The sequence below is a fragment of the Rhinolophus hipposideros genome (genome assembly GCF_964194185.1).
Source record: "Rhinolophus hipposideros genome assembly, chromosome: 15".
NCBI classification, from domain to species: domain Eukaryota; kingdom Metazoa; phylum Chordata; class Mammalia; order Chiroptera; family Rhinolophidae; genus Rhinolophus; species Rhinolophus hipposideros.
The window spans coordinates 9,598,586-9,616,124 of NC_138061.1; the positions used below are offsets into that span (position 1 = coordinate 9,598,586).

The 17,539-nt window shown below is 40.4% G+C and overlaps 2 protein-coding genes across 5 annotated transcripts in view; one reads left to right on the forward strand and one right to left on the reverse strand.

The window, feature by feature from the left end:
* Positions 1–5,205, forward strand: part of MCMBP (minichromosome maintenance complex binding protein) — a 38,747-nt gene extending 33,542 nt beyond the window's left edge. For both annotated transcript variants that reach the window (XM_081073997.1, XM_081073996.1), the window contains exons 15-16: positions 2,485–2,573; positions 3,061–5,205. In XM_081073997.1, coding sequence (XP_080930123.1) covers positions 2,485–2,573; positions 3,061–3,187 — 216 coding nt within the window. In that variant the 3' untranslated portion in view covers positions 3,188–5,205. The remainder of the gene's footprint in view (positions 1–2,484; positions 2,574–3,060) is intronic.
* A 609-nt stretch (positions 5,206–5,814) lies between these two features.
* Positions 5,815–17,539, reverse strand: part of INPP5F (inositol polyphosphate-5-phosphatase F) — a 75,378-nt gene continuing 63,653 nt past the window's right edge. For 2 of the 3 annotated variants that reach the window (XM_081073993.1, XM_081073994.1), the window contains 5 exons: positions 12,154–12,225; positions 10,855–10,928; positions 10,347–10,475; positions 9,653–9,740; positions 5,815–8,077 (listed from right to left, as the gene is read on the reverse strand). In XM_081073993.1, the coding sequence (XP_080930119.1) occupies positions 6,934–8,077; positions 9,653–9,740; positions 10,347–10,475; positions 10,855–10,928; positions 12,154–12,225 (1,507 nt within the window). In that variant the 3' untranslated portion in view covers positions 5,815–6,933. Of the gene's footprint in view, positions 8,078–9,652; positions 9,741–10,346; positions 10,476–10,854; positions 10,929–12,153; positions 12,226–13,523; positions 13,846–17,539 lie in introns of those variants that run through there. The other variant, XM_081073995.1, reaches the window with a different exon arrangement.

A 17,539-nucleotide genomic window follows, 5' to 3' on the forward strand; every position in this document is an offset into this window, starting at 1 on the left:
AGACATTTATTCTGGTGTTAATGTTTCCCTGTGGAGTTCCCTTTACCAGTGATCTTTCTGTGGATTCAAGTTATTTTGCAGTGTCTTTTCATTTCAGCCTGGAGAACTCTCTTTAGTATTTCTTGTAGGGCAGATCTGCTTGTGACAGATTCTCTCTTAAGGTTTTGCTTATCTGGAAATGTCTTAATTTCTCCTTTATTTTTGAAGACTGGTTTTGCTGGATGTAGAATTCTTGGTTTGTAGATTTTTTTTCTCTGCCCGTTTCAATTACTTAAAAAGCAGTATGTCGTCCAAAGCAGTATATCCCTCCACGAAGTACGTCCTCCAACTGCCGTCTGTTCTCTGCGGTTTCTTGGAGAGGATTCTTTGTACACGAAGTCATTTTTCTCTTTCAAGATTCTCTCTTTGGCTTTTGACAGTTTAACTGTAATATGTCTAGGTGTGGATCTCTTTGAGTTTTCCTACTTGGAGTTTGTTGAGCTTCTTGGATGTGCATATTAATGCACATTTTGGGGAAGTTTTCAAGATATTTGGTAAGTTTTGACTATTATTTCTGCTTCTTTTTTTCTTCCCTCTGGTATTCCCATATGTGTACAGGACACTTGGTGGCACACTTAATGGTGTCCCAGAAGTCTCTGAGGCTCTGTTCATATTTTCTCATTCTTTTTTGCTTTGTGTTCCACAGACTGGATAATCTCAGTTGACCTAACTGCAAGTTTGCTGAATCTTTCTTATGCTTGCTCAGATCTGCTGTTGATCCTTTCTAATGAATATTTAACTTCAGTTAATTTTTCAATTTCAGAATTTCTATTTGCTTTTTAAATAATTTCTATCTCTGTATTGACATTTTCTATTTGGCAAGACATCATTCTCATACTTTTAGTTCTTTATACATGGTTTCCTTTAGTTATTTGAACATATTTAACATGGATGATTTGAAGTCTTTGTCTACTAAGTCCAGTATTTGGGATTCTTTAAGGACAGTTTCTGTTGACTTTTTTTTCTGATGAATGGGGTCATACATTCTTGTTTCTTTGTATGTCTAATTTTTGTGTGGAAAAAACAGACATTTTAAATAATACAATGTGGCAACTCTGCTCTGACAGTTTCTCCCCCTCCCTAGGATTTGTTGTTACTGTTTAATGACTTTTCTGAATTCTATAAAGTCTGTGTTCTTTGTTGTATGTGGACACTGAAGTCTCTGCTCTGTTAGCTTAGTACTCGACGATTGGATAGAAACTGAATTTCTTTAGATGTCTAGCGCAGTGTGTCTCCCAATCTCAGCCAAGGGGCTCTGTGTTGGGACAAGCCTTCAACACGTGTAAAAACCATGCAGTTTACATCTCTGCCTTAGCCTTCCTTCATTTTCTGCTTGCATAGAGGCTCAGGGTTATTCAGAGGTGAAAGCTTAGGGCCTGCTCAGATCTGAGCGTGCTGCACACAGACCTGTGAATGCATATGGCCTTCGAAATTCCTAGGAATTTATATATACAAAGGATGCAAAAAAAAAAAATGTATACACATTTTAAGGAAAAAATGGTATTAAAATTCTAATACTAAACATTCCAATAACAAAAGATGAATGCAAGTCATGTGTATACATTTTTTTGGCACCCCCAATATACATAGGTACACACACACCTATACACATACATACAGTTTTCAAAGCCCCCTATGGACATCTCATTCCCTTTTAAGGGTTTTGGTTAGCCTGCTGTTTGCCCTGTTTGCCGCAACTCCTATCCAATGCCTGAGGCAGGCAAGGTGATTGGTAATTGCTTCTGATTGTTTTTGAGGACTGCCCTGGGGGAAGAGGCTGTTCACACTGGGCAAGCTCCAAGGCAGGAGACACAAGACAACCTTGCAAATGGGCTCTTCCAAGGACCCACCAACACATAATAATTCTCTGGGAACGGTGCTTTGAGAGCTCCAGCCCCACTACCAGTGGTTGCCAGGCTGTCCATTTTCAGGTGGGGTGAGAGTGGGGAATAGGGCAAGTTAAAATGCCTCAAAGCTTCATGTTCTTACTTCTTTCCTAAATAAGTGCTCCTCAGATTGCTACAAGCATATGGTTGATTTTCAGGGTTCTGAAGGAGCTGATTTTCATCATTTTTACTAGTATTCTATTCCCTTTGATGGTGGAATTTTCAGAGGTCCTTATTCTGCCATTTTTGCTGACGTCATTCTTCCCTGTGTTTAAAGGCATCAAGGTTGCTATGCAAGTTGTCGACTTATATCTGTCTGCATGGTCTTCTCAAATGAGTCTGAGTTTTGTGTGAATATCTTCATTGATAGCATTATTTGTATGTCTAAAGTTTGGTTCTCAATACTTTCACCCATATTGTCTCTACTGTCTAAGAGGCAGGGCTGACTTCATTTTTACATCAGTCAAGGGACCACATTACTTTCCTTTTCCCTATTAAATGCAAATGTGATTTCTTCCTAAGGAATGGTGTTAACAGTCCCTTTACTCTTTTGATAAAGGCAGTGGAAGATGACTTTGTGGAAATGCGCAAGAATGATCCTCAGAGCATCACAGCTGATGACCTCCACCAGCTGCTCATCGTAGCTCGGTGAGTAGTGCGTGTCCATAACTGCTTTTGCAGTAAGCGGGATATAACTCTGATTCACTCAGTAATAACTGAGGCAGGCTTCTAAAAATAGAAATGAACTTTTTCCTTTTAAAACCACCTTGTGAAGTGGAGTGGCTCATGGAAGTGAAATCACGTTTGGCCAGTGATCACTTCAGTGGAACCAGCCATGCTCCTTGTTCTTTAAGTTTCTAAGAGTGAGTCACCCTCCAAATTCGACTTAAAAGATTCCCTTGTATTAGGTTGGTGCAAAAGTAATTGTGTTTTTTGCTATTTTTATTTCACCTTTTAGACCACAATTACTTTTGCACCAACCTAAGAAAAGTCTCATTTGGCTCTTGACTTGTTAGTGTCACTACTACTAGAGCTCTTGTCTCCCAACCCAGAATTCCTCGCAAGGTCTTAAAAATGAAAGAACAAGCTATTATCCTAGGTCTTAACTCAAGTTTGTTTCTGTATCTCAAACTAGGTTTCTGTCTCTCAGTGCTGGTCAGACAACACTCTCAAGAGAACGATGGCTAAGAGCAAAGCAGCTCGAGTCTTTGAGAAGAACCAGGCTCCAACAGCAGAAATGCGTGAATGGAAATGAACTTTAAAGATCTAAGTGAAAGAGTAATGGGCAAATTGTAGCCACACTATTGTAAAATTCAAAGATCATTTATACCACATTGTTTTGTAGATAATTTGTATTAAAAACCAATGACTTTTCCTGAAATCAAGCACGGTAACATCTGAAGTTTATATAATATTCAGTAAGGGCTTTTACCTTACTGATTTTATGGAGCTTTTGAAGTTTGTTTTATAATTATATAAATTAGTAACAATGTACAAAAATTTATTTGATATTAAAAGTTTAATATTGATGATGTTGATTATACCATTTCCTTAGCTTCAGCTAAGTGATAGGCCAGACTGTTGAAATGCTAACTTCAACTTCATTTGAAGAAAATTGTTGCAATTCCAAAGTCAGGAATTGTTCACTTAAGATTTTTATGTCTTTACAATTAACAATGGGTCTGTTTAGTGTTCCAAGGTTGGGGAATGGGGCACACTTGCTCTTAATTCAATACATGACCATGTCAAATTCTGTAGTATCATTTCCCAAACATTTGACCACAGCAGCTTGTTTCCATTGAACAGTTAACAACCTGCAAAACTACTCTTTAAGGTATCAGTGGTTCCCAGACTTTCGGAGTTCATAGACCAGTAAGTAATATTTCCAAAAATTTTTGGGATGGACGTGGTTGCCAATTTATTTTGCCAAGTTATCTGAAAGAAATCACTGTATTATCACCTTTTTTTTTTCATAAGAGGGCAATCTCAGAACAAGAGATAGTCCTTTAAATGGAATAAATGTAGCTTTTTGAAAAAAAACACTCCATTGTCATTTTTCTCATTTCACCCCAGTACATTTGAGAACCACTGTTTTATAGCACTCACTTAAGTAAATTCTGCCCTATGACATTTTGCTCAAATATGAAGAACGCAAAATAGTTAACCCTTTAAAAATGCCTTCTTTAAAAAAATGGTTTTTCTTTCCCTAGTAAATGTCATTTAGTTGCTTTGATGATTGTATTAGATTTTGAACTTTTTATCAATTAAAATATATTAGATGAACTAACATCTGCTAGTCCAGGAACGCACTGCGAAAACTATAGGTAGGTTTTTCCCAGACCAATTACAGTTGTAACACACAAGTTTTTAAAAGAACAATATCATGATCCACAACTAGAAAGTAAACCCATGCAGTGTAATTGTGGCATCAAGGATCTTTGGAAAGGTTAGAACATAAGCTATCAGTGGTTGTATATAAAGGTTAATTTCTTTTAGTCAGTTACTCACCTAGTTGGAAACATCAGAGATCAGTTCAATGATCCACACTCCCCTAAACTGACATTGCTAACCAAGGAAACAGGGTCAGCCTTGGAAACCAAGGTCTTAAGCCTCGTGAACTGAAGTGAAAATTATTAGTTGTTCAACTTTTCCTAAACTCAAAGCTATTTTTATAAACTAATGTAAATAATGTTTATATTTAAAATTCTAACTGGTTTTCATTTTTGTAACTGGTAGACTAGACATTCCTTAAACTTTTATTAGAAGTGAAAGCTCAGCTGGATTTGTGAGAATAAATTTCAGGAGAGTAGATTAGTTACTGTGTGTTTATTGTGCCAATGTGAATTGTAATTTACCAAAGAGAAGTACATAACTTGCTTAGTCTTGCAGAAAAGTTCCCTTGAAAGGAAAACCCTCTTTCAAAAGAAATAAAACTCACCGTATGTGATCTGTGTTGACGAGATCCTGTGTCCTCTTGGTGGAAAACCAGTAGCAGAAGTAAACTTAAGTATGGAAGGTGTGCGGCATGGTGTCATCCTCAAGTCCCACGCAGGTAGGAAGAGCTAGAACTCTGGGCTCAGAAAAACCTTTGCTCCCTTGCTACATACAGGAACAGTTAAGATTTGTCGATGTTAAAACTGAATAGACAATTACTCTAATTGGAACTAAACATTGCTTTCTTAATTTTAGTTTTCAAAAATGAAACTAATAATTTCTGTGGAATTTAAAACATTTTTAAAAAATTTATTGGGGTGACAATTAAAACACATTTTATTACAGGACTTTGGTTTATATTTTCTCTTATGTCGTGGCACAGTATTTTTCCCCCCTATTTCGCCTTACCCCTTTCTCCCCCGCATTCAAGCCGTTGTTTCTCAGTCTGGTTTGTAGGACACAGCTCCCTGGCCCATGCTGGTATTATGAGCCTTGCACTCCCCCCAGTCATCAGCTGGCTGCTCATGGCAGCACACAATAGCTTACACTGGCTGCTCTGGCTAGCCCAGCTCCAGGGAGAGCCGTTGTTCACAATCTTAGCTGTAGAGGGAGCAGCTCACTGGTCCATGTGGGAATCCAACCAGCAACCTCGGCGTTAAGAGCACAGCACTCCAACCACCTGAGCCACTGGGCCGGCCATAGTTAGTATTTTCAAGAAAACTTGATAAGAGCAGGATAACACATTTAGTTTCAATGTTTGGGTTTTAAAACTTGATGTTCTGTGATCCTTTTTAACCTTTTTAAAGTCATGAAAACACTTCAAGAGGCAAGTATTTGGAAGTCTGGGACCAAGTGTTCAGTTACAGAACACTTACCTTGCTTATTATGAATTCTTCAATTTGATTTAAAAATCAAAACATTATCTTTAAGGTATTCAAGGAATTCTCATACATGGTCACTTTAAATTACAACGGTATTTTATTTTTAAATAGTCACAAGATTTGACACTTCACACACACACAAAAAGATACCACTAATATATAAATAACAAAAGTGGAAATACTTATCAAAGTTACAACAGACATGTTTAGCTGAGAATCACTTCAACAGAGTAAGGCTCTAAAGATACCAAACCAATACTTGTTTGGAATGAAGAATGCAACTTTCTCAATGGATGGGGCTTACAGAAGCCCTGGTTCCATGTGGTCAGGGTTAGTCATAAAACCAATTTTAGCACAACTGTGCTTCAAACTATTTCCAACAGTTGCAATAGTCTATACAAGATGTGAAAGAATGCCCCCTACAAAAAATATTAAACCTTGAGAGCTTTCACGAATTACCAATATCCAATAAATGAACATTCTTACCTGAAAACAGCAAGATTAATAGGCGCTGGTATTCACATCTGATGTCTCGGGTTTTATAACTGACAAGTCTTAATCCTCCCAGACTTCGGGGTGTACAAGGTGGCAGGAAATTTTAAAGTTGTTTAAGGAGAATGGGGGGAAATTAGGATCAAATGGGCATACATTTCTTGATTGTACTGCCAATAACAATTATAGGGAACGGTTGAGCCATCAAAATTAAACCAATCGTTTTTTATATTCAAATGCTTCTCCATACTAGTAGTACTTTAAAGTCTCTAAAAACTAAATGTATTTACCTTGTGAGGTTATACCCAGAAATGAACTGACAAAAATTATAAAAAACACTAATCCTCTAAATTTATCCATGACCCTCCTTTGTGTGTACTTTACTCAGCCCACCCACCCACTCCAAAAAAGGTTCAGGTTGTTATGTCTCAAAGTTACCTATTTCTGAATTATTTTCAAAGAGACAAACCGCTCTGTAGTGTATACGCTACTCAGGTCTACATGTTCTAGGATGATGCACTTCTGTTCTCACTCTCAAATTTGGAAATCTCAGGTTTATACTCTTGTTAAAACTTTTCCCAGTAAACAGAATTTGTGATCCCTAGATTCAAAGACAGTACGGGTTAAAATAGCCTAATATGTGAATTCATTTTTTTCCCCGATTAAATAAAAGCCACAGAAGGATTCTTTGTGGCTAAAAACTAAATCTGAATTATTCGTGTCTGGCACTGTGTAAACATATTTTTAAGTTCATTTTGCTGGACTTCATTAACCATTTCAGGTTCTGCAGGGCTCTTCTGAACTTTTGCCACTGCAAAATTTATCCCCTGGGTTAAGCCAGCTTGGGTAATGTTAGCAACCTGGGCCATGGAACTTCGAATCTTTGCAAAGGGAGAGACGGCTCTGCTGCTGCTGCTCTCTGAAGGAGAAGGAGTTACATGGAGCCCTGTCTCAAGTTCAAGCATGCTGGATCCAGAGTCGGGGGTCTTTTGAGATACAACTGGTTCAACAGACAAAAACTGTGGGCCTGCTGCAGAAGACACATCTAGTTGAGATGGTCGAGAAGGTATCTGTTCCATTGATTCAGATTGGGTTTCTTCATTAGAAGCTTGGTCGGTCATTTGATTGCCTTCCTCACTAACCGGCTGACAAGCAGATCTGGTTTCTGATAGCTGGGTCCTTTTGTCTTGTGCGTCTTGGACAAATCTGTGGCAGTACATATCCACAGGCTTGGCAAAGCCAGTCAATATGTGTATGCTGTCAGCAGAAGGACTTTTTTTCAAAGGAGACTCATAGCCTCTTCCAAACTCACTTCCATGAGCAACAGTGATCTCTGAAGGAGCATGAATGCTCATGTCGGTGCTGCTGATAGACTGGGATCGACTGCCTCGTCGGGGCGCTGACGCAATAATACCACAGCTAGGAAGAACGTAGTCTATCGGGCCGACATTCTCCAAAGAATTCGCTAACTGCCTGTCTTCATCAGACTTGGAATTTGTAAGGAATTCATCCGAGTGGTATGAGTCATTATCTGAAGACATTTCTCCATCAGACTCTGCCTGGACTTTATTATCCATCACACCTGCGTTTTCCATGGTTTCAAGGCTACTGTCTGATTTCCAAAGATTTACTTTTAAGTTTGGTTTTAGAAAGTTAACTTTCATTTCAGGTTTTGTAAAGTTTCCAAGCTTTCGTAGGTTGCCAATATTTACATTGGATTTAGTCTGTTTCACCTTTTGATTTAGAGATGAAAATTTGCTCATTAAAAAGTTTTTCCCCTGGGCCAAAGAGCCTTGGTTTTGAGATCTGATGCCAATGATGTCTTCATGAGGTTTACTGCTCTTCCTACAAATTAGAAGAGAAAAAAGTTAATTCCCCATGGAATTCAACATACCAGTTCCAATTATTAAAGTAAGTGAAAACTCATTTAAATTGGTCCCAGTTTCTTGAAAACAGTGCATTGATAACCCCTTGGAGTGGATACTAGAACAGTAGTGTCCAACAGAAATATGTGAGCTGTAGGTGTGATTTAAAATTTTCTAGCAGCCACATTCAAAACGACATGAACTTACTTAACCCAGTACATACAAAATAGTCATTTCAGCATATAACCAATATTAAAAGATGAAATATATCTCATTCTTTTTCGTACTAAATCTTTTAAACTCAATGCGTAGTATTTTACAAGAGGGCAGCAGCGGAAGCCTGTGTGGACAACACTGATGAGTTGTTCCCAGCACTATGTGGGCACGGACGGCCTCGTTGCGCTGCGTGACTTGAACCCCAAGTCCAGCAAGCAGGCCAGACATCTCCCGCATGCCCTCATCCTCCTCAAGCAGGCCGCCAGATGCGCTGGAAAGCCGCCCTGTGCAAACTACCTTAATCCTGCTCAGTGACTGCTCTTCTGGTAATTGGATTAATTATGTTTAATTCTTTTGGACCAAACCTTTCGTCTTCAGAGTTGATCACTGTCTTTCTAGATTTCCTTCAACTGCATTCTAGACATTCAGAGAGGAAGAAGGGAGGGAAGCCTCCCAACAGGTAGCCTCAGCTTGTGGTTTTTGTGCATTCTGAGACTCAATTTCTTCCTCAAAGCCAAACACCCCACACCAGAATCCAGGCTAGTCTCATTTCAAAGGCTCCACATCCTTACGTGGTGAGTGGCTACCGTGTAAAGCAGCACAGGTCTACCACATCCACAATCTAAACCTCAATAAAGCCGTCTACACACATTCCAACTGCGCTGAGTTTGGGTAGAGGTAGGAGGGGGATGAATTCCGATTTCTTATGTTTCCTGTGGGTTGGTTACCTGAATTTAAAAAGATTTGGGACATTCAACATAACTAAGTATGTTCTCCTTTGGCATTCTTCAGGACAGCTATACATGTAAAAAGTGCATGCTATGTACGGTATGTATGGAATGTGTCGGTATGTATGGCACTTGGTCATGCATAAAACTACCATGTTAAAGACCTGAAACAATTCTCTCTGAACAAAAGACTGCACGATTTTTCACTAGATGACCAAATGGCTCTCTTCTCTAGTGGAATGTGGACCATGAGTCCTCGTTAGATGAAAAATCCACCAATTTAAATGTTAAATAATGATTATGAGCATTATTTCCCCCAAATTCAAAAACCTAATGTTTAAAACACTATTTTTTCTACAAAGTTATTTAAATTTGAGTGCTCCCTCCCTTCAGAGTTTATTTAATAAGTTTTAAAATATGTCACTTGGGGCCATAATTTTAACAAGTTTTCCTTTGTCAGCCACAGAAGTTTGATACTCCCTCTCTAAACACCAACTCATTCCCATAATGTGATTCCCTCCCCACCAACGTCTTGCAAATACTTTTAACGAAGTAAGACTTTGGGTAATAATACTTTGATTCTTGAGAGAAAATCAAAGTAGTATACTTACCTCTCAAGTTTTTTCTCGATTATAGGCACATCTAATCCCATGGCTTGCTTGGTGATTTGTAGCATCTCTGCAATGCACTGAAGGGTATCTGAAACCCAAACAGAAACCACTTGCCAGTTTCTCCAAAAAAGATGCTGAAAAAACAGCAGTTCTAACTCAGAACCCTAAATGAAATTTGTGGTCTTAAATACAAATGTATTTGCTACAATTTACAGAAAACGGCTACTTATTCATTATTCCCCTTTCTCCCCCACTAATTCAGAGTGTTCTAAAACCAGTTTTAACAGAAGAGTAAATAAAGAGCAAAAGAACCAAATCAAGTGGAATTAAAAGTTGATTCTAACTCTTGTTTGTCCAAACGCTGCTAGATGCCACGACATTAGCCATGAACAAGACAGGCATGATCCCTGACTACTGGTCCCCACGAGAGGCGTTATGTGGCAGGAAAAGCCCTGGCATCCATATGGCCATACACGAGAATACCCATTATAGATTCCCTTGCCCCAAATTACACCATCAGTTCAAATAACCTCTCTGCATTGTTGGGGAACAAAGTTGCTACTTCAAGGTCTCAAATCACAAAGTTACTTCTCTACATCATTCAGTTGGTAATGGTATATACTGCCCCCAATTCCATTTGGGCTTGTAAAAGCAGATAAAAAGTTATCTCTCAGTAATTTCATGTCTTCATTACCTTTTCCATCCTCTTCTGGATTGCGCATTACAGCTCTCAGTGTGTGGAAATAACCACTTGCTTCTCTGTATCTGTAGTGCAATCGCATACAGGAGAATTTTGGCTTACCAAAAAGGGTGGGTTCAGGACCTAAAGAACCAAATGAGTATGTGTAAATCTTTCACATAACATTTACTTTCTTCTATATCTTCGAAAGACCAACACATTCCTCAATTAGGTATTTAGCACATTTTTCGTCATAATCTAAACAAGAGCACATAAAATACAAACTTATTGTGACAATTTTGTTCGATGAGACTAAAAACTTCGTCGGTCTCAAATATTTGAACTTTCTTGATCCCTGGGTCAGTCTGCACAAGGCCAGTATATATTAGGCCATATCCATCACTAATATATAAACAACAGAAGCGAGTCTGGTTCTAATAAGATGTTATATTAGTTGCATAAATAACTTGACCACACTTGGAAGAAACTGCTTTCAATGATTTGTTAGTATGTTAAAACTTACCTATTTCTATTTTTTCCAGGTTTTCTAGACTTAGTCGTTGATACTGGTTTACTTTATCAACTTCATCATCATAACTAGATACAGGGAAAAGAAGTAAAAATAGGATGAAAATCAAAAGCATATTTGGTTTGTCAACTGAGGTATAATAGCAGCAACTACTATGCATTTAAAATCTTCCATATACATAGTTCAATAGCTAAAGGAAAACCAGATTATAGATCTTAAACTGAAATCAATTACAAAGCAAAAATAATTTCATTTTTGTAAAAACTTTTACAAAACAAAACCCAACAAACCTGACACTTACCCTAAAAGAAAGGTAAAAAACACAAGAGACATATATACCAAAGTTACGTATTTGTGAATAGCAGAACAGATGAATCTGATAACCAAATCAAGAAGGAAAAAGTCTTGTGATCAATGCCAATAAGTACCTGGGCCTGTGACTAAAAAATGATAGTTCACACAAGGCCAAAAAAAGAGTAAATATTAGAAAAAGAAAACTCAATTCTGGCAAGGCTATGACGAAGTACCTGCATTTTTGCTTGTGGCATTTTTAATTAGTATTTCTGGAGATAATCTGGCAATAAACCGCAAGTCATATAATTCATCATCATAACCAAATGATGTAACCAAAATAACCTTGTAACCAAAGAGAAGTGCTTGTGTGCACATGCAAAATTATCTATAGATAGCTGTATCATTCACAATAGTAAAAAGAAATTGTTTCAATACCTAACAATGGGGAAACATTGAACTACTGTGTTTCCCTGAAAATAAGACCTAGCCAGACGCATAGGCTCTGATGCGTCTTTTGGAGCAAAAATTAATATAAGACCCGGCATTATATTATACCCGGTATTATTATATTATATTATACTACATTATACCCAGTCTTATATTAAAATAAGACCAGGTCTTATATTAATTTTTGCTCCAAAAGATGCATCAGAGCTGATGGTCCGACTAGGTCTTATTTTCAGGAAAACAGCATGGCATAGTAATAAAAAATGATATATGGTCATTAATAAAATATGCAGAGTACATTAAAATCTGGGAAATATACAGGAAATAGTACTAAATGCTAAACGAATATAAACTGATAACTAAAATCACGTTTTCAAATTGATAAAAGGAAGTCTGAGTGATGTGACAGTTATGTAAGGTAAAGGGGTTCAATGACATTTCTTAGATTATGTAACAAAACCAGATTTTTACATTTTTTTGTTATGAATTCTGTAAGAAATTTACTCAGATTTTAAAACAAAATTAGAAGCTTTAACTCAATAAGCAACTTACTAGGCCACGTAGTAGGCAGAGTTAGAAAGCAGGAACAGCACATCCACATCTCTGTGAGTAGCATCAATGAGGCTAATAAACAAACGTGACACAGGCGATCAGATGTTTTTATTTTCATCTACATTTTTGCCAAGCTTATTTTTACAGGACAGACACTTATGATAAAAGATGGCGGGGGGGGGGGCAGGGGCTGAAATCAATGCATCTTACTAATGAAGTGAAATGTATACAATCTATCCATTTACAAATTTAAAAAGAAAAAGGGATCCAATGTGGGAAACGGGTATAGGTAGAGGGAAGGATGAGTTGAAGAGCGGTCTCTTCTCAGGGGAGGGAACCAAGGAGGAGGGGGGAAATGGAAGTCAGGGGACATGGATAATTGGCAGGGGGTAGGCTGGGGAGTAGACTATGGTAAAGGGGCAGGAATTGGGGAAAGAAGAAAAACGTTTTAAGTTGAGAAGGGAGAAATTGTTTAGATTATCTCACATGATATAACCTTTGAAATGACACTGTACATTTAGGGTATTTTTTTACACTCATGTAGAATGCATCCTTTGAAAGAATTTTGCATAAAGATAACATCTATGTGCAAATGGAACCAAGACCAAGCTGCTTTGCATTTTTCTTACTATAATTTTTAAGGCACAAGCAAACATTTCCTTATTTTAAGTACATTTTGCCATATTTCACCTCCACTCTATCAAAATAAAGGTTAAAAACTAGATGTGCTGGTGAACCACTAAACCAAAAACTATAGTAAAATATGTCTTTGTAAGATTACAAATAAGAAAATGGGCAACGTATAAAATATACAAATAACAAATGACAGAATCTGAACACAAAAAAATTTAATCTAATCTAATGTTAAAAGGTGGAAATTAATCTGCATTCTTACATTGGTCTGAAGATTCCATTATAGGAGTGGATAATCCTGCCTTAGACTTTCATACCTATTAGCCAAGACTTAATCAAAATGCTACTGAAAACGAACAGAAAGTCATGGTAGATGCAATTTAAGTCACGTATTTATTTTAGTCTGTGGAAGAATGAGGTGATTGTTTAACCAGCAGAGAAAAATTTACCAATATTAAACTGCAGTATTTTACATCAGCACCTTGTTGCAGCATAACCCCCATAGTCTTAATTTAAAATAACAAATTCTCAATTTTCACCTAAAACAATATACCCCAAAATACAAAGAATGAGAGAAGATGCCAGGACCTGATAATAAACACCTACTGATCCAAAACAGGAGCACTAACCCACTAATGGGGAAAAGGACACCATCAATTCAATTATCCTGGCAGCTTCAGCGAGAGCATAGAACAGCACTTGTAGGATGCAATTTGGTTTTGTGTATTGGTACTTACGTGCACTCTGAAAATTGTTGCTTGAGCCAAGCCATAAAAATTACACCACGACACAGTTTCATATGAAAAACAGCACACTATTAATTAGTGGTACCTAATCCCAGATCCCTATTTCGGCATTAATATGTACATCAGTCAGATATGATCCTCAGTCAAAAACATTATGCCCTTCAAGAAAGCACTTGGCACGTAACACGCAGTCGAGAAAAATGTCAGCCCCCCCCCCGTGCCCCCCCCTCATTTTTACTTAAGTTTCAGCTGCAGTAAATGCGTAATTTCCCTCCCCATCCACCTCCCCCACAAACAAACCAAAAAGGGCACTGTTTCGGTTTTGTTTTCCCCCCACACAAGAAAAGAACACCCCTTTGGGTACTCCCCACCCCCTGCCTCCGCAGCGCCCAAAGAAACGCGGCTCTAGTCGGCTTTGTCTTCCCGCCACTCGGGCAAGCCTTCCTTCCACACCACGAAGACGAACACCGACAGGACCGCGTGCAGCCCGACCACCGCAACAATGGTGGCGTAGAAGCCACTGTCGTCGGGGGACATCAACAGGAGACTTTGGAAAAGGAGTAATTTACAAGAAAAATATAACCCAACAGGAACTTTAACCATGAGTCCGGCAAAAAGGAGAAAAATCTTGCAAGTCGTGGCCAGGCTGCTGCCCTGGGGCTTGGCTTCCGCGGCGCTGGCGGCCGGCGGGGCGGCCGGGGGAGGCCTGTGCGAGCGCGGCATCCCGTCCGTCCGTCCGTCCGTCCGTCCGTCGAGGAGGCAAAGCTCAAAGCAACCCGCACCGACTGCGGCAACTGCAGGGCGGCCGCGCCAAGTCCCACCCACGAACGCGGCTCGCGTCGCCGCCCACGCCCACCGCGCAGGCGCGTGCTGCCGGGAGGGGCTGGGGGGGCGCAGGCCCCCACACCCGCCCCGCGCCGCGCGAGGCCACAGGCGTCGTGGTGACGGGCTGACCCCGCTCGAGGGGCCCCTGCGCGCGGCTGCGGCCCGGTGCCCAGCGGGGTCCTGAGCCGTCACGCGCCTAAAACCGGTGGAGGAGAAGCGGTAATCCGCTCTCGGCACAGAAAATGCGGGTTAAACAGCGTGGCACAAAATAAAGACTTTGGGGACACGCTGCAGGACACTTGGACAGTACGCGGTCTCCGTTCACATTTAAGATGCCTCCTCCCGTACCAGCGGAGCTGACGGGCTGCCATTCAACTCCGAGGTTTTCCTGCAGCAACGGGGGGCGCAAGGGAGTCGAAGGGAAAGGACACAGCAGCTGGAAAGGTTCGGTTTGCAGGCGCCAGGGGCTGTCTAGGGGAAAGTAAACTGCTCTGCTCAGTGTTTGAAGAGAAGGCCTGGGGCCGGGCGTGGGCACTGGGGAAGCTCCAAGCAGATCCTGGAAGGAAGGCAGAAACCACGCAACCAGTGCAGAGCTGTGCTGGACAGCTCCGGTGCGAGAGCCGGGAGGTTAAGAGAAAGGGACCAGCAGCCATTCCTGTTGCCCAGAATAAGACTGTTTGCAAACTGCTTGCCAAACCCTTTTCTACCAGATATTTAAACAGGGTTGGCACTGCACTGAGGCGAGTGAGGCACTGGTTTCTGGCGCAATGTTTAAGGGGGTGCAAAAAAAACCTCAGCCATCAATGGTTAGCGCAATATTTTCAAAAATCAAAATTCATGCAAAAATATCATGATGAACCAAACATCAACATTTTAACTAAAGACAGGGTCTGACTCTGCACTTGTACAACACTGTCTCCTCATCCTCATCCCAGCCCTGGTTCCTGTAAAACTTTTATTTACAGAAAACATGGCCCAACGCAACAACAAAAAGACAACCCCATTATTAAAATGAGCAAAGGATTTAAATGGACATTTTTCTAAGGAAGATTTATAAATGGCCAACAAAGCACAAGAAAAAAATCCTCATCATCATCTGTCTAGGGAAAGGCAAATCAAAACCACTGTGACATACCACTTCAACACCCACTAGCATGACTACAATTAAAAAATGGAAAATAACAAGTGTTGGTGAGGATATGAAAAAAAACTGAAACCCACACACATTGCTAGTGGGAATGTAAAATGGTGCAGCCACTGTGAAAAATGGTTTGGTGGTTTCTCAAAAGTTAAACATACAATTACACATGGCCTGGCAATTTCCACTCCCAGGTCTATATCCAAAAGAAAACAGGTGTTCAAACAAAAACTTGTACACAAGTGTTCACAGAAGCACTGTTAACAGCCAGAAGGTAGACACAACCTAAATGCCCATCAATGGAATAATGGATAAACAAAATGTGGCATATCCATTCAATGGAATACGAGTCACCTGTACAAAGGAATGAAGTTCTTAAACACGCCACAACATGCATGAACCATGAAGAAAATGCTAAGTGAATGAAATCAGTCACAGAAGGCCATGTATTACATGATTCCATTTATATGAAAAGTCCACAAGAGGCAAATCCAGAGAGACAGAAGTAGATTAGTGGTTGCTGAGGAATGGAGGTGTGAGGGATAGGGGAGTGACAGCTAGTGTATGAGGCTTCTCTTTGCGATGATGGAAATGTTTGAAAATTGACCATGGTGATGGCTGCCCGACTCTGATTATTCTAAAAACTACTGAATTGTACACTTTAAATGGGTGAATTGTATGGCATATGAATTAGATCTCCATAAAGGTGTTTTTAAAAACTGTATGCACAGCCCAGGAGTAGATGGCTGAGGCAGGCAGGTGCCAGCTGCTGAAGCCCCCAAGCCTGAGGAGCTGAGCCCATCCATGGCTGGCTGTCCAGGACCTGAGTCCCCGCAGATATTCCCACAGCTACCTCTTGCTGTCCTCCGTCAGGGACCACCAGTTCCAGGTCCACATCTCCAGCTCAGTTAATATACTGTACAAAGGTTCTAGAGCAAACTCAGCCCAAGAGCAGGTTTCCAAACATCTTCCTTCAAGAGAAAGAAAAAAAAACTATCCACCAGGTGGAAAATCTTTAAGCCTCGCAAATGAAGAAAACACCAGTGGCAAATTGAAAGCAATCTTAGCAGTATTCGAAAGGATAATACTCACAAGACAAAGTAGAGAGGGGCTGATGAGAAGGGGAGTCCTAAAGAACTGTCTACTCCAGATGGGAATACAAGGTAACTTTGGAAATTCAAATGACCACATGATATCCACCAGCAAACAACCCACCCAAAAGGAAATGAAGTGAAATCTGAAGATGGTAATAATTCTGAATCTGAAAAAGCACTACCTCTGGAAGAAAGGGCAGACGAGAAGACTAAAGACCACTGTGAAACACTGGTAGCTCCAATTCCAGTTCCTCCAAAGCCCAACCTAAACCCCCAAGCCACCGGTGCCTCCTAAATGGGCCTACGCGGGGGCCAGCCACAGGGTGATAAGGTGCCTCCCATTAAAACAAAGATCCAGGACTCTGGGTAGGCAGGCCATGGCCTGAGAAGTTACTGGTTCCAAAGCCGCAGCTTCACTATCTACTCTATCCATGTCCATCTGTCCCAGAGCTTCAGAGGAGGTCGTTTCTAGTAAAACAGTAACAGTGGGAACTAGCAAGGGCAAGAGAAAAGCTAGCAAGCAGCCAATGCCTCTACCACTGTCAGACACAACCGCCTCTGGTGTGGTCAATCTCAGAGGAGGTCCTCTAAGAACAGAACGGAGAGTCTCAAACCTGGGCAGTCTGTCCCTGTCATCGAGGAGCAGACCACAGACAAATCCCACAAGTCTGTGCTTCCCTGGCCAGCTTCCCCACCTTGACAAGCAATACATCATTCCCTCAGCCACTCCTGTTGTCCTGGTTAGCAATGGAGCTCCCTGCCCATCTCTCCTTAGACCCAAGCCAGTGTCTGTACTGAAGACCTGACACACACACCATCCTCCACCAGGCCCTGGTTGACACGGTGCCACAAACAACACAGGAAGGCAGTACCTCAGCCAGTGAGACCTGGGTTGGTGGGCAGTCTTCAGAACCTTTCAGCGTTCTGTAGGATGAAGCTCAAAGGGTACC